We start from the raw sequence: 15,852 nt of genomic DNA on the forward strand, positions 1-15,852 counted from the left end.
GTTGAGCATCACCATATTTAAGTTGGAAATCCCAGTGACATCTTTAATTGTTTATCCCTCAGCAATGTGAATGGGAAAATGACAATGCATGATTGACATTGTGTCGAGTAAAAAATATCAAAATAAGACAGTAATGAAAAAAAAGAACACCCTTATAACAAAAATTAAAGTAGAAGGTAACATCAGTAATGAAATCCCCAAATACAGAAAGTCCAAATGAGACAAAAACAGACATTTGAAAGTAATTGAGTACAACAGGCATTCTGACGAGATGGATCAACTGGTTGAAAAGACACTTTCATTGCAGGGTGGGTTAAAGTATCAGCACATAGTTCATAATTGAACAAAAGGATTTATAAGTCAGAAAAGAACATAGGCCAAAAAACTCAAAAGGCCCAAAAAAGCAAAACTCAAAAAGACAGACATTTCTGGACTCTCTCTGAAGCAGGCAGCATGCTGAAATTTTCTAAGATAACACATGGGTGTTGATTAACACATAAGCTCTCAAGTAGTGACATGTAAAATAAAAAGATATCATTGTGTTATTTTTGTTATAAAAAAAAATGCCTGCTGCTGTTGGTGTATCATGCAAGTTCACAATCCAGTTTGTAGTGACAGCTAGTGAAGAAGGAGTTAAGCATGGCATGTTATCAACTAGAAAGAATCGAACATACGCTGTGTGCATGTACATTTAATCCTGAATGTACTGAGGGGTACATTTAATCCACCCAGTTTGGTGTCATTTAGAGGAGTGTGGATGATGGCGTGCCAATCCCTTTCAGGGCTCAATTGCACTGTTAAACAGAAAGGAGTGTGTTGCATGCAATCCAGTAACATCCATCCATCCATTTTCCAACCCGCTGAATCCGAACACAGGGTCACGGGGGTCTGCTGGAGCCAATCCCAGCCAACACAGGGCACAAGGCAGGGAACCAATCCTGGGCAGGGTGCCAACCCACCGCAGCAATCCAGTAACAGAAACCTATAAATAAAGTATCTATTTAGTTTTAATTCAATTATTTGATAAAATATATTTTGAAACACTGTGATCTGGTGGCACAATGACGAGTGTTCATAACTGGGGGCTCAGATAATGGATGTTATTTACTTCACAGCACTTGAGGGAACCAGTGTATTTTTTAAATTGAGAAGTATTGCTGACACATATCTAGTTTTCAGTGTTAAAACAGGTAATCGTACTTAGTTGAGCACACACATTAATTGTGATCAATCCAGAAATACATGGGGAGAACAGGCAAGTCCCATACAGTTAGTGCTTTGAGGCAGGAATGACAGCTCTGTGCTACTACTCTGCCTACAGCAGCATTTCTCAGCCTTTAAGTATTTGCGACCCGAGTTTTCATAGCAGTTTTAATTGCGCCCACCTAACATTTTTTCGAAACCCTAATAAAATTTATTTCTATATTTTTTGCTGCTGATACACCGCTACAAGTTTAAAATTTCCCTACGAATAGCGAAATTACGCCACATATGGCAACATTCGCACCCCCTTTTTTGTTACTTTGGGGCGCCCCCCACAGTTTGAGAACCGCTGGCCTACAGTATATGTTAAAATATCTGTAGTAAACTTTAACTTGATTAAAAGTAAATGTATACTTATAACTTTGTTAAGTTCTTGTCACTTGATTGCAAGCTACGTGTGTACCTGACCTCCCCGTCAACAGCTGTCACTAGATGACTGAAGCATTCATGTGTACGATGACAATGGCATTTTTTAACTATGTTTTTATTTTTCTCGTTTTTAACGAGTTTTTCACTCCTTCTTCATCCTGGAAGAAGCAGAGATTTCCTGTAAAAATTCTGCAAAAATGCACTTTTATTTATTTACTATTCTTTTTTTCTTTGCCAGTGTTTTATGAACATTACCATTGATATCAATGGAACAAGTGTTTTTCTAAAAAAAGCTTGAAAGCTGCATCATGCAGGAGTTTTCTAAATCACTCTCTGCTATAGGTGTGAATAGTGCCATGGAAAAAAATGGCAACTAACTTTTCCAGTGGTTTAGGAGCATTCAGGGCAAGCACTAAAAAAATGCTTAGATATAAATGGGCCCTAACACAGAAAAAAACATCACAAAATAATCATCTAAAAATAAGAACATGAACAAATTAAAATAAAGGGACAGAGCCCTGGTAAGACTATGATACTGGTAAAATGGGATTTCATAGTGGTGAAAGAAGACCCAGAGCGTTGACAGGATTTGATTGGTCATTTTGTTTCCTTTGTTCTTTCTGTTCTCCCTTGTGTAACCCTCCATTTTGTGTGTTGTTTATATAAATACACCTTTTTAATACATTTGGAAGTACTTGTCACTATTCCAGGATTCCCAATATACCTGGAATGTGCTCTCCATTTACACCCAGTTAAATACAATCAATCAAAACAATAAACTAACAGGAGCCTTTTGTACTGGCTACTCTGTCAAGACCTTCAAAGCCTGATATCAAAATAGGTTTCTACCAGCACCTACTATGAATCATCTCCCCTTTGGGGTCAAGTGACAAGTTTTCTGAATTATAGGTGCCATTCCTCACCCCACATCATTCATGAAGCCCTCAAGTTTTCTGTCTTCATGCTTACCAACAAGGTGGCCACATGTCCTGTTGCACATTTCTTCGTTTTCAAATCTGTTGCCATTTCCACCACAGCCTGTGTAGAAAAACCTCTCGCAAGCCCTCTTTGACCAGTCATAATAAAATATGAAATAGTAACCTTGACAAAAGCCTTTGTCATTCTTCATTTTACAAACAGCGTCTGAAAAAAAAGAAGAGAACAGGACATAAAAGAAAACACTGTTGTGCCTCAGCATTGGCAAATGATGGACTGGAGATACCCAGGCGGTACTTGTTGTTTGCAACTGATTGTAATCAGGTCATGAGCAGGGGCGCCATTACAATTATCACGGCCCAAGGCAGAACTGTCCTATTCTGTCTATCCTGAGCCTCAGCCACACAATGAATTGACTATTTTTCAAAACCGTTATTAGCAGAACATTACAAATATGTATTATGGAACATTTCAACACAAATGCATAACTTTACTAGCTTGTATATTTTTACTTTACATTTCAAACCAAATGCAAACAATTTTGTAACACTGCAAACTAAAATATCCTTTTAACATTATGTAAAGCAAAGGTAGTGTACGTTAGTGCATAATTTCTACTTGATTCTCCTCTGACTTTTCTTATTTGCAAAGACATTAGTGACGTCTGCAAAATTCACTTGACTCTCAAGCTCCCAAGATAAGGACCAGGATCACAAGACCATTCAGTCTTTCATGGTACAATATTAAGCAGAAGTCATTTTTAATCAATTTCATTTTACTAAAATAACATGCTGCCCCCTCACTGCAGTGTAATGTGCATAAAATACACAGTGCAACACACACATTTGAGTCAATGCAGTGAAGCGTCATACCATGGATGGCATTAAGCAATTCAAGAAGAGTCCATTCATTTTTAAAACTGGCATAGTATATCTTCATATGACATTAAATCTCCAAATTGTGTTACTAATGGCACCGTTAAAAACAATGAATTTGTGCATTGGACTGTCCTGGACCCCCCCATCAGCTCATTGTGCACAGAATGTCCTGGACCACCCATCAGCCCATTGTGCACATACCATCTATTGGCCCCATACCAGCTCATTGTGCTCAGACCATCCTGGGCTTTCCACCAGTCCAGGGCTTGGGACAAATGCTGTCATCTTCCTCCCCCATTGGTGCCCTGAATCATAAGGACTGATTGATCATCTTCTGCGGTGGCGTAGCTGGGGGGGGGGGGTGGGGGTGGGTGCAAGGGGGGACATCTGTCCCCGGGTGCATCATCCAGGGGGCACCATTTTAAAATTTTCTTTCCCTTCCCCATTGCATTTTGGTAAACAAGAGGGGGCGTGAAATCTTCAGTTGTCCCCGGGTGCTGAAAACCCTAGCTACGCCTCTGATCTTCTGTTCTCGGGTACACGAGGTCCTGTTTATTGTGTTTGATGTCTGTGTTCTTTATTCTTTTACAAGTATTGTTCCCAAATGAGTGGTACATTCGTTAACAATAGTTGATCAACTTTGACTCAGGAAATAGCCATCCAATCTATGATGATGGTAGAAGGTCTGGCCAATGGCACTATGACATACAGTAGGTGACCCAGGTGGTTGCCTAGTGTATATCTACATGTTGCAGGTCAACAACATTGTACTGGCCCATGGTTCAGGCATTTTATGTAGTTGTCTCTTGGATATGATGGTATCAAGGTCCTTAGGCCCACTTTCTCGTTGTTGACAGCTAGCAATTCAAATGGCGGGAGGGGGTTTCCACTTTTGGAAACTGAACGCGGCCAATTCAAAAGGGAAAAGAGGGGGGTTCCCCTGAGGCTATTGAAGGCTATCAATATGATTATAGCATGGGAGTGCAATGCACAACCATACATTTTTAAGTATGTCACGATCAAAAACAAAATTAAGCCACCCATGTGCATATTCATTACATTTCTAAGGTGCTAACATGTTGGATTACATTTTATTTTGGCACAAATAATCTTCCTTAGTTTTAAGAAGAAAAATAGCAAAAAATACTGTTGTGAGATTCAGCCATTTTAAAAGGAGGCTGGATGTGTGCCTCATGTCTTCCCTGTTTGTCTTAACCCTATACCCATGCTCTCGCTGCTCTATAGATAACTATACCACAAAACCGGAAACAAATCACACTTATGATCGCCAATATTATTTCACTCTAAGGAAAAAACTGCCTGTTCTGGCGTGATTGATAAAGAATATGAGGGACTCAGTGAGACAATATTGAGCTTCTGTAGCAGGCAATGAAGAGACAAGAACTGAGCAGATATTGTAAGCATACATCCAGTGCTTGAACTGGAGAAAGCCAGAATGGTGTATCGGTGTGCACGACCCCTCTTCAAACCTTGCAAACAGCCATTTACCCATACATCCATTCATTCCTAATCTGTTTATCCAAGGATCAGTCGCTATAACTTCCATTTGCAAGAGAAGTCTTTTTAGACGTGGTGAACTACAAAGTAAATCAGTGCACTTCTTCGTTTTCACCAGCAGAGGGAGAGCTTGTGTCAAAACTACTGAACTTCATTTCAAGGAACCCGATATGCACTGAGGGCAGTAAATGTACTGTAAAACTCACTCTTACATATTTGACTGTTTAAAAGACTTAAGGCCATTCTTGTTGCCTGCTATCCTTCCATGGATTAATGTTATAAATTTCTCAAAGAATTGTACAAATTTAGTGTCTAAATTCATTTACTTTGTGAAATTATTGAGTAACGTTTGGAGCATCTCAGCACTGTGTAAAGAAATGGCTCTCAGGTACCTGGAGTCATTGTTTGTAAAACCATTATGTCCAAAATTCCTTTCTCTTTCTTTCTTACGTTGTCTGCTTGTCCATGACCACAGGACCCTCAGGACACTAATCACAATGACTCCTGATTCCACTACCTGTCTTTTCCGCTGTTTATTTTTCTCACTGTCACTTGTGCCTCGTGTCTGTTTTTCTTGTTGTGAGTCAGTGAGTTTCTCTGTCTGTTCCCAGCCCTCCCCTCACCAATGTATGATAGGCAAACTAAAACTGGAAAAATCTGTTGCCGACTCCCCCATGTCTCATGTTTAGCCTGTCCATATCAGTCTCCTGCAGCATTACATAACAATTGGTGGCACACAAGTAGCCATGACATTGCTTTGCTCTTAGGGCTAAACGCACTAACAAATTTCTTTACCAGGAATAATGTGACATTGGCCATAATGCAAAGGGACTTGCTGGGTCCTTGGCCCCATGGACTTGAGATGCTGTCATGCAGTTTGCCATATATTCCTGATAGTATCTTTGCTTTTCATTTCAGTCTTACCTGCTTTCTAGCATCAAGTACCAATACTCCATATGGAGTGGTGGCTTTCCTTGCTGTGTCTTTTTATTTTATTGCTTCTGCCAGGTCTACCAATCTTAAAAGCCATCACAAGAGCTTCAGCATGAGTTCTAATCAGAAGACTTTCACTGTAGGAATGCTTTAGGTGTGGCAGATGCCTCCTGTCAGTTGCACAAGGCTGCCTTTAAGGTTTATATGGCCTGTTAGGTGTTTTGTGGTGGGGGCATATGGTGCTGAATTTCCACTGCAATAATACTGGGCTAACATTTACTCAGTAGTTCACTGCTGGGCCGATTCAGTACCCTTGCCACCTGCTTGTAACAGAGACAAATGGTTTTTTAATTCATGTTCATGCTCATTATTTTGACAGATCCGGTTTTGGCCTTTTGCAGGCGTTTTGAGGCTTATGGCCATCGCACAGTTTGCTCTTCATCATTTGCAAGTTACTATTTTAAACAAAATGCCCGACTCCCATGGAATGCTTGTGTGGACTCACCTGTCTCAGGGTACAGTTCATGTGCTTTGGAGGAACAGTTCCTCATGCACATCTTGTCAGTGCTGAATCGGTTTGAATTGCCTCCACTTCCTCGGTATGAGAGGGGCTGACAGTTGTCTCGGGCTTTATCATAATAAAGATTAAAAATATTATCACTTCCTTGTCCTTCATCTGCTGGCAGGTTGCATACTGTGAAAGAGAAAGAGAAAATCATTGGGATTGGTTAGGTGTGCATCTCACCAGCTCTCTGTCAATCATGAGTGGAACTCTGCCACCTGACCGATGGACACTTGACAGCAGTGAACCACCAAAATGCAGCTTTGTATGCCAGCCTGGGGAGCAGATGATGTGCAATCTCTATATCATTGTGGAGACTACAGCTGCAAAGTGTGATCCTCGCTTCTATCCATTGAAAGAAAAAAGAATAAAAAGGAGATCAAGTAAAGTGGCCTTCAAAGTATTAGCTAGCATCATATGCAATACTTCATGCTGGGTAACAGTTATTTACATTACAATTATTTGGCTGACATGTTTATCCAGCACAACTTACAACATTTGAGATACAGTTGGTTACATTTCTATTCTTTAACCTTAGTGTTTGAGGTCCAAAGCCTTAACCATTGCACCACACTGTCCACCTCTGCTGAAGAGACTTCACTTGCATGTATATAACATCAGAACTGGTCATCTGTGGTCATTGAGATGTCCGCAGTCTTGTAATGCAGGCCTTCACCTTTGGATCACATAGTGAAACTGGAGCCTGATGAGTCAGAAGTGCCACCACAGTCTGATGTCATAGCACTTTCGAATGTTTGCTGCGCCACTAAAGTAACAATTTGTATTCCTCAAGTACGTGTCAGCTTTATCCACAGTCATTTTTGGAGACAAAAGCATAGCGTAGAGTAGCCTTAAAGCCACAAGGAAAAAATAAATAGAAGACTTTAAATTGTAGTGTGTCTGAGAAAACAGACAAGACAAAATACCATCAGTCCAGTTAAATGTGCACTTGGTCTCAGAAGTTCTTTCTGTGTTGTTAGTTCACAAATACATAGACATGTGACCTGAACGGCCTTCCAGTCCTCAAACATGGTCCTGCTGGGCAGCCTGATCCTGATGTCCCTGCATTTCTACTTTTACCTCATCTTGTTCTCCCACAGTGTACCCAGGTGTATAACACCCTGTTTAACAAGGAGCACTTGAAAAACTGGTTCATTCATTCATTTTCTGAACACACTTTATCCTGAGCATGGTTATGGTGAAGCTGGGGCCTATCCTAGCAATAATAGGACACAAAGCAAGAACAATCACTGGACAGCGTGCCAGTCCATTCCAGGGCAAACATCCACACACACACACACACACATCAAGGGACAAATTAAGCATCACCAACCCAACTAACCAGCATCTTTTTTGGGTGGAATCCCAAGCAGCTGGAGGAAGCCCACTTGGACAAGTGGAGAACATGCAAATTCCTTGCAGGGAGTACCCTCCCACTGTGCAGCCTTTCTGCACATATTTTTGTGTATGTACAAAATATAAATAAGATCAAGATAAAAACAAAAAAAACCAGAACGAATGCTGCTGCTGCTGAATTACATTTAGTCATGCTACCATCTTTGCAACCACCGGCACAAAGATTGCCCTTTGAACATATTAAATCCTCAACAACTGGGCATGGCATTCAAATCCAGGGTGTGTTTTTTATTTATTTACTGCATGAAAAACTTTTGGTGAGGTTGGATTTTTGTCAGCTTCTGGGGACATGGGTTTCTGCCTTAATTAAAATAAAGGCAGAAAAATTTTTTTAAAAATAATTCTGCCTTATGTTGTCTACAAATGGCCAAAAATATCTTATGAGTCAGTCAGCTATTCAATCACGGACATCTATCTATCTATCTATCTATCTATCTATCTATCTATCTATCTATCTATCTATCTATCTATCTATCTATCTATCTATCTATCTATCTATCTATCTATCTATCTATCTATCTATCTATCTATCTATCTATCTATCATATAGTGCCTTTCATATCTATCTATCTATCTATCTATCTATCTATCTATCTATCTATCTATCTATCTATCTATCTATCTATCTATCTATCTATCTATCTATCTATCTATCTATCTATCTATCTATCTATCATCCCAGTTACCACCTTTTACTAGAGATCTAATAGATGAGCATTAGAAGGATATGGAGGTTTAGTTAGAAAATGACAAACAGAGACATGGCTAAGCCAGTCCCACCTTTCTAGTAAAGAGTAAGAGAGAGAATGTGATCTGCTCTAAATTTGTCTCCAAGAGAGTGCCTGCCGGAGTGGAGCCCCCTAGTGGCAAAGTAACTACAGCCTAATTCTATTCTGAACTCTGCCCCCCCAGACATCCTATGCGATCTGAGTGAGTTGTTGCACTCACCTTCACTCCCCCTGTACAAATATGTGTCAGTGTAAAACAACTGTTTCATACATGTAAATCGCTGTGGAGTGGTATTCACCTTGAAAGGCACTACACTTCAAATGGTACACTTGCAAAGAATTTTATTTTATTTTTCCGATTGTGTTCAAAGCAGGGGAGTGGTGCCACGCTGGCTCAGAGGGGCCACAAGGTGAATGTGGCTTGGCGAAGCTGTCTGTGCCATTTTCCCCCTCTAATTACTGCACTGGTCACAGACACGCTGTAGAAAATGAAATTAAAAATATCATAAGTGCGCTGTAAGTATATGTTTCTCTATAGATCTTGTGAGAAGTGTCTGACGGCACATAAGAACTTTCTAGGAAGTCTGGTGTTTGATGGGTGCTATCCTTGGGCGTTGTCTGAGACACTTCCAGCTGCTCCTCCATCTGTTTATATTTGGTGAGCAAGAGAAGGGTCCATTTTCCCCTTCTGCTGCATCTTTTTCCTGCCCATGATGTTCCTGGCATTCTAGGGTAGTTGTGTCAGTTTTGTCTGCTGATGTTCATTGATTCCTTTTCCGCAGCACCTTGTGTATTGTTTTGTGTTGCTAGTGGATAAGGGTTCAAGTGACCTGAAATGACCTGATCTGCCTGTAGGAGGCAGCTCGTCTAAATAAGGTCACAACATGTCAACACAAGCAGGTAGAACTGAAAGATGCCAGCGGTTTAGACATTAGCAAGTAGCTGTAGATGTCTGAGCTTTGTTAGGCTCCACAGAATCTGAGGTTTTCTGTTCAGATTAGTGCTAAGTAGTCCCTCATTGATGAAGAATTGCCCCAAGGTTAGCTAGTTATTAATTGTTCACTTGCAACCATGTAGGCTTAAAATAAAGCAAAGGAGTAAGGGCTCAGTTTATCAAACTTTATTTTATATAGCACCTTCCACAAGTTCTGCTCCTCCTCCTGAATTCAGTAAGTAAAACTATAGGCAGGATCCTCTTCAGGTGGAGACGTTACTTTTGGAATCTGGGAGAGGTGCAGATGCAAAGGTCATGTGGACATGCTGTAAAGTTTACAGCTTTGCTCAGATAACTGTCAGAAGACAAACAGTCGGCCTAACAGTCTTGGACAATAATTAACAAGAGGCACAGTTTCAGGAACTGGGATGAGGGCACAGTGGTGTGCTCCAGACTTCACTTCTTATTGTTCTTAAAAAAACAATGTGTGTCTTCTGGTTGGCCAGGCGCACTGCTGCTCCTTCTTGAAGACCTCACTGTTCTTCTTTATTAGCAGCAGCTAGCCATCACCTAGCAAACATTATTTAACAGACAGTCCTCCTTTGTACTGTATACAGCATCTCAAATGCTACTAGATTAGGATCACACAGAAGATGCATTGCGGAAAAACAATGTTAGGAGAACTGGACATCAGTAATATCGCATATAACAAGGGGACTGAAAGGGAGCCGTCACAATGCTATAGGCAAGTGGTGGGGGCTTGACTGGGGCTTTGACAGCAAAGGTGGTACACAGATGATTATGAAGGAGGCTGGTGCACAATTTCCTTGGGCACAGCCTTATCCACCACTGTCAGTTTTAGTATCTAATCTATACTGCAGCAAAATGTAGATTCCTTTTGCTTTGAGTTATCTATACTTGTTTAATGGCACATCTCATTCGATATTTGCCCTGAGAACTGCAGAAGCCCAGCATATTTATGCCACCTGACCATACTTCACTTTTTTGTCCCTAATTGCTGCACTCCATGTGCTCCAATCTGCTGCCACCACAAGTTACTACCTACATTCAATCTCCATCAACTCTCCAAGGAATGGTGCAGTTTTAATTTAGCCAGTATTTTGTGTAAGGCAATAAGACAGGCCAGTATCCATCATGCCTGAGTGCTCCACCATGTTCTTCTTTGTGCTTCCTGATTGATAACATCAGTTATGAATCATTGTTAGTGCTGCTTCTTCATATAAGTCTACAAAAACAGTGTTGAGCAGTGGAGCATTTTCAGGAGTAGCCCATCTGTCTGTTTCCATTTTGTATACATTTATATCTGTTAAGCTGATGGAAAATGACCCTCTTGTAATCACAACTATTCTGAAACAGGCACGTGTTCTCCAGTGCTGCTGCATACATCTCAAAGAAGAATGATGGACAGGTTCCCCTCAATTTACTCCCTCAATGTGCCACCATTTTGTGCTCATCTTAATTCCCACTGACTCTACAGTATACAAGTTATCCAGAAGGAACAGCACCCATCGGGTCTGACATTTTTGGAAGTGCCTGTTAATTATACGCTTGTTATACATTATTCACTCATTCGAAAGTTAGGCCCACATGAACTTGAGAAGCCCTTGACTATAATAAAGCCACATTCTAGCTGATCCAGCTATGCAAAGAATACGGAGTGAAATGGCTTGTGGGGCACATGTTCCTCATTCCCAATTGCCCCCAGAATGCTACCTAATAAAGTAAAGAATGTGGCTCACCTTCATTGTTGATTGATTGGCCAGAATTGAGCTGCCAAGTGGACAGAAGTAGAAGACCAGTAATGAAAGGGTGCCCCATGATGATCTGGAAAGAAGGAGCGTCACAGCGCTGGTGATGACTTATACTGACAGCCAGTATACCTGGGATGACTCTTTTATTGCTTGCCCTTCGGACTTTCTGTGCAATAAAGTAAAGCAGCCAATGAACTGAGCAAACTCATAATAGGATCATCTTATCAGTGCTGCTAGATGTGAAACTGAGACTTCAGTACTTCAGAGTGTGCCTGGAAGGTTCTCAGCGTGAAACACCACAGGATTGTCTTATACTATATAAGCAGTACTGGGTATTTGGCCGGCAGACTCTCATCCAGTACCAGCTACTTGATGGCTCTACAACAATAAAAAAAACAAGTAACATCTATTTAGATTTTGCTTTGCAATTGGGGGGTGTGAGGACCCCAAAAAATGTTTTGTGCACCTCTGAATGTGACTGTCCCTTGTATAGTTATGTTGTCCAAAATACATAAACATGCAAAATGAAGGGGGAAAGAGGGTACTGTGTCTTTAAAATGGCCAACCTCACCTGCATGTCTCGCTGATGTGTGAGGGCAGGAAAGAAGGAAGTAGACAGGCTATGTTTGAGGGAAAAACAGAAACTTATTGTGTCACTTCTGGATTGTTGATCACGTGTTTTCACAATGCTTATCTCGAAGAAAGAAAAGCTGCCTGCATGTTTATATGGACTTCGCCTTTCCAAAATATTTACACATTTGGCTAATTCCTTTATCCAAGATGTCTTAAAACAGTTGAAATATAATTGGTTCTATTTCTTTTGCCTTTCCAATTGGAGAACTGGCAGATCAAGTGAGCCCACAACCTCAGGGTTTAATGTGCAAAGCCTTAACCACTATGCAATGTCAAACAAGAGTGGAGTGAGTTCCATCTTGAATCGTCCCTGGATTATTCATATTTCACTTTAATTTTCCTCTTCCATGAGGTTGTTACTTTCTTAGTGCCTTTACCATGTGCCCCCCCTCCTAGGGCTTGTGCCTTAGATTCTCTAGAACAGGGGAGTCCAACTCAGATCATAGAGAACTACAGTGGCAGGCTTTCCTTCCTGCCACTTTCTTCATCTGTGAACAGTTTCTGCTGTTAATTGACTTCTTTTCCTTTCATTTTATTTGCAGTGTTTATTTCAGTCTTCTGAATTGTTATATTTTTCCTTAAATGGCAGCCAAACAAAATCAAACTGTGAAGTGAGCTATGATGACCAGCTAAGTTGGGACATCAAACTCAACCCAACTTTACTCCAACCAGTTTTTTTTAACTCTTGTTGTTAATTAAACTTGTTATTTAATTCCATAGTTTGTTGGTGCTCTCATTCTGCCACAGTAGACATTTACAAAACTGTTAATTTTCTTTTTCTAAGAACACCGTCAGAATGCGAAATGAGAACTTTACCTTTCTTCACCTTCAGCTATTGTATGATCGACACAGGTTGCTAGTCATGTGTTGGCTCATTTCATATTTCATTTTGGTTTAAGTGCTAATTTAGGAAAAAAGAAATAATTATGGGTCTTAAAAATCAAGTCAAGGAAAAGTTAGTTAGCCACAAATACTAATCACTAATTAAAATAGTGGTTAGAATGCAAAATCAACTGCAACTGTGCCCTCTAGGACTGGAGCTGGACGCCCCTTCTCCAGAGCAGTCTGGTAGATTATCTTATTTACATTTACTGTACATTTATTTGCTGAACAGACACTTTTTTTTAAAATCCAAAACGACTTACAAATTGAGAAAAATCAGTCTAGGGACAGTGCTGAACAAGTGTATCAGGACAGCTTACAAAAGTTGATCACCACAAGTGAAGAGTTATGAAGCTAGTATAACAAAAAAGTGATATCCACAGAGCAAAAAGTATTCATGAATAATTTAGCAGATATACACAGTACAGTAGCATTTTCAATCACTTTCTAAACACATGAGGGAGTTAGCAGTTTGGATGAAGGTGGGCAGCTCGTTTCACCAACTAGGAGGCGCACATGAAAAGAGTCTGGATTGAGATTTGATACCATGCATCACCAGACACTGTTCACTGGTAGACCTGAGTGGACATGAAGGAGCATAGTATCACACCAATGTCTCCATATACACAGATGCTGACCCATGAACTACTCTGTTGGCAGGCATCAAGGAGGTGAAGTTAAAGCATGCGGCTAAAGGGAGATGATGTAGTGACCTGAACAGAGGAGCGACATACACCCATCTTGAATGGTTGAATACAAGACGGGCATTTTCATTTTGGACCATCTGCAGTTACTTGATGGCACATGCAAGTCCTGCTACTACTGGTGAGTTGCAGTAGTCCAGGTGTGACAAGATGACAAGATCAAAGCCTGGACTAGAAGTTATGCTGCATTCTCAATCATATAAGGCCTGATTTTGTGGATGTTATACAGTGAATGTGCATGAATGAGAGACTTCTGAAATGGCCAGGAAAAGAAAGCTGCCCATCAAATTATTCATTTCTTTGTTAGTCTCACTGGGTTTTTCTAAATTATTATTAATACATGTAATATCATGACACAATTTTAAATAATTCCCTCACTGCTTGGCTGAGTATAAGAGGGTTAATGTTTGTATAGCCAAGGTAACGTGTGTGCAGCCCAATCCTTATTAGTAGAATACAGCTCCTGAAGTGTTGTGTGAGGCAATGGATACTTCTGAGAAACTCTAGAGGGCCCTGTTGTAGCCTGCCTGACATCCGATTCATACCTGCTTAATCTCTTAACTGTACTTACATACTAGAGAAGGTGGTGCTGGTAACTCACAGCACAGGCTTAAGACAAAGCAACGGAACCAGTCGACCATTCTTCCTGCACAAACATTATAGGACCTTGATCTATCCCAGATTGTGCTCTCTGGTGCCGTGACTAAGGGCTAACTCCACCAGTTTATCAAAGCTCTTATACATCACACTGCACAACATGGTAAGATTAAGAGAAAGTAAAACAGAAGGTGGCCCTCTGACGTGTGTGATGTACTATGCATTGTTAGATAGATAGATAGATAGATAGATAGATAGATAGATAGATAGATAGATAGATAGATAGATAGATAGATAGATAGATAGATAGATAGATAGATAGATAGATAGATAGATAGATAATCAAAATTTCAAAGGAAATAATTAGTTTTGAAATGAAGGAAGGGTGTTTGGAATTTGTCAGCTTGGATGAGGACCTTTTAACTCATTGGATCATTTCCCGCAGGTCATGACCTTGGAAGGCACACCCCGACAGCATAGAACACTACCTTAATGACAAGAGCAAAATTTAGAACCTGCCACAAACACACAAAATCTTAACAACATTAAAAATCCCCAAAATAATTGAAAACTGAGATCAGAATCAAAATCAGTGACTAAAAAAAAACCAACATCCTAAAATGAAGTCCTACAATGATGTTAAAAAGAGACACATACACATTAAACAAAAGTACAGATTATAACAGTCATTTTGTGGTTTTGTTGCTGTAATGTGGTGGACTTTTGGTAGGGTGTGTGGTTTCAAGGGGTTGTGATCAGTAATTCATTATTTAGCAGTATCAAAATATGCAGATAAAAGCAAATTTTGAGTGTGTTTAATTAATGTTTAGGGTTTATTTCTTCAGTATTTAGACTGGTATAATGATTTTGACTTTTGCATACTGTTCCTGGGTTTGGTGAAAGATCAGAAGAACTTTTGTTTACAGATTTTCATCTAGTTTTTGGCAATTCTTCTCGTAGTCAACTCCATTTATTCAGACTTGTTTTTCCTTGTGTTTGGCCTAACAGTTGAGGAGACCCCATAGGAGCAGATACCTAAGTGGCCTCCACTATTTTCTTCTCTGTTCTTCTTTTCCAGCTTTCTGTACGATGTAGTCATTGCACTTTACCAATGTAGACAGTGAGATGCAAACAAAGAAGCGGAGAACCAAAGAAAATTTGTGGTGCCAGCCGGGTCACCCTATTTACTGCCAGTGTCCAAATCAAAGAACAAAAATGAGTGCAGGGTGGTGCAACAGAATCCATCCATCCATTAACCAACCCGCTATATCCTAACTACAGGGTCACGAGAGTCTGCTGGAGCCAATCCCAGCCAACACAGGGCGCAAGGCAGGAAACAAACCCCGGGCAGGGTGCCAGCCCACTGCAGGCAACAGAATTCAGGTGTAATATTTGCCTTTTTAGCAGCTTCTCTAAGCTATCGTCTCTCTTGAGCAAGTCTGGGTTGGAGTGTTCCGTGGTGTGGGACTGTGTTCCTCAGACTGAGATGCCATCTCCCTGGAGCCCTTGAACTTATGTTGTCTCGATCGGAAGAGGTGTGGTTTAGTTGAGCAGGGACGTGGCTGTGGTGCCCTCACTGAGTGGTTTCTGGGAGCCATGGAGGAGAAAACAGATGGCATTGTTACCATTGGCTCTCACATGAATTGAAAGCCAGGTGTCATTTAGCTCTGTTGTGTGCAGCCCACAAAATAGCCTCCCTGATACTGTTAAATCTTTCCAGTGCTGAC

The 15,852-nt window shown here is 40.5% G+C and overlaps 1 protein-coding gene across 1 annotated transcript in view; it reads right to left on the bottom strand.

The window, feature by feature from the left end:
- Positions 1-11,462, bottom strand: part of si:dkeyp-73b11.8 (BPTI/Kunitz domain-containing protein) — a 33,113-nt gene extending 21,651 nt beyond the window's left edge. Inside the window, exons 1-3 of the mRNA XM_028823012.2 lie at positions 11,298-11,462; positions 6,403-6,591; positions 2,602-2,775 (exon numbers count right to left, since the gene is read on the bottom strand). Of these exons, the coding sequence (XP_028678845.1) occupies positions 2,602-2,775; positions 6,403-6,591; positions 11,298-11,376 (442 nt within the window). The 5' untranslated portion in view covers positions 11,377-11,462. The remainder of the gene's footprint in view (positions 1-2,601; positions 2,776-6,402; positions 6,592-11,297) is intronic.
- Positions 11,463-15,852: the final 4,390 nt, after the last annotated feature.

This window comes from Erpetoichthys calabaricus, chromosome 17 (genome assembly GCF_900747795.2).
Source record: "Erpetoichthys calabaricus chromosome 17, fErpCal1.3, whole genome shotgun sequence".
Classification (NCBI taxonomy): Eukaryota; Metazoa; Chordata; class Cladistia; order Polypteriformes; family Polypteridae; genus Erpetoichthys; species Erpetoichthys calabaricus.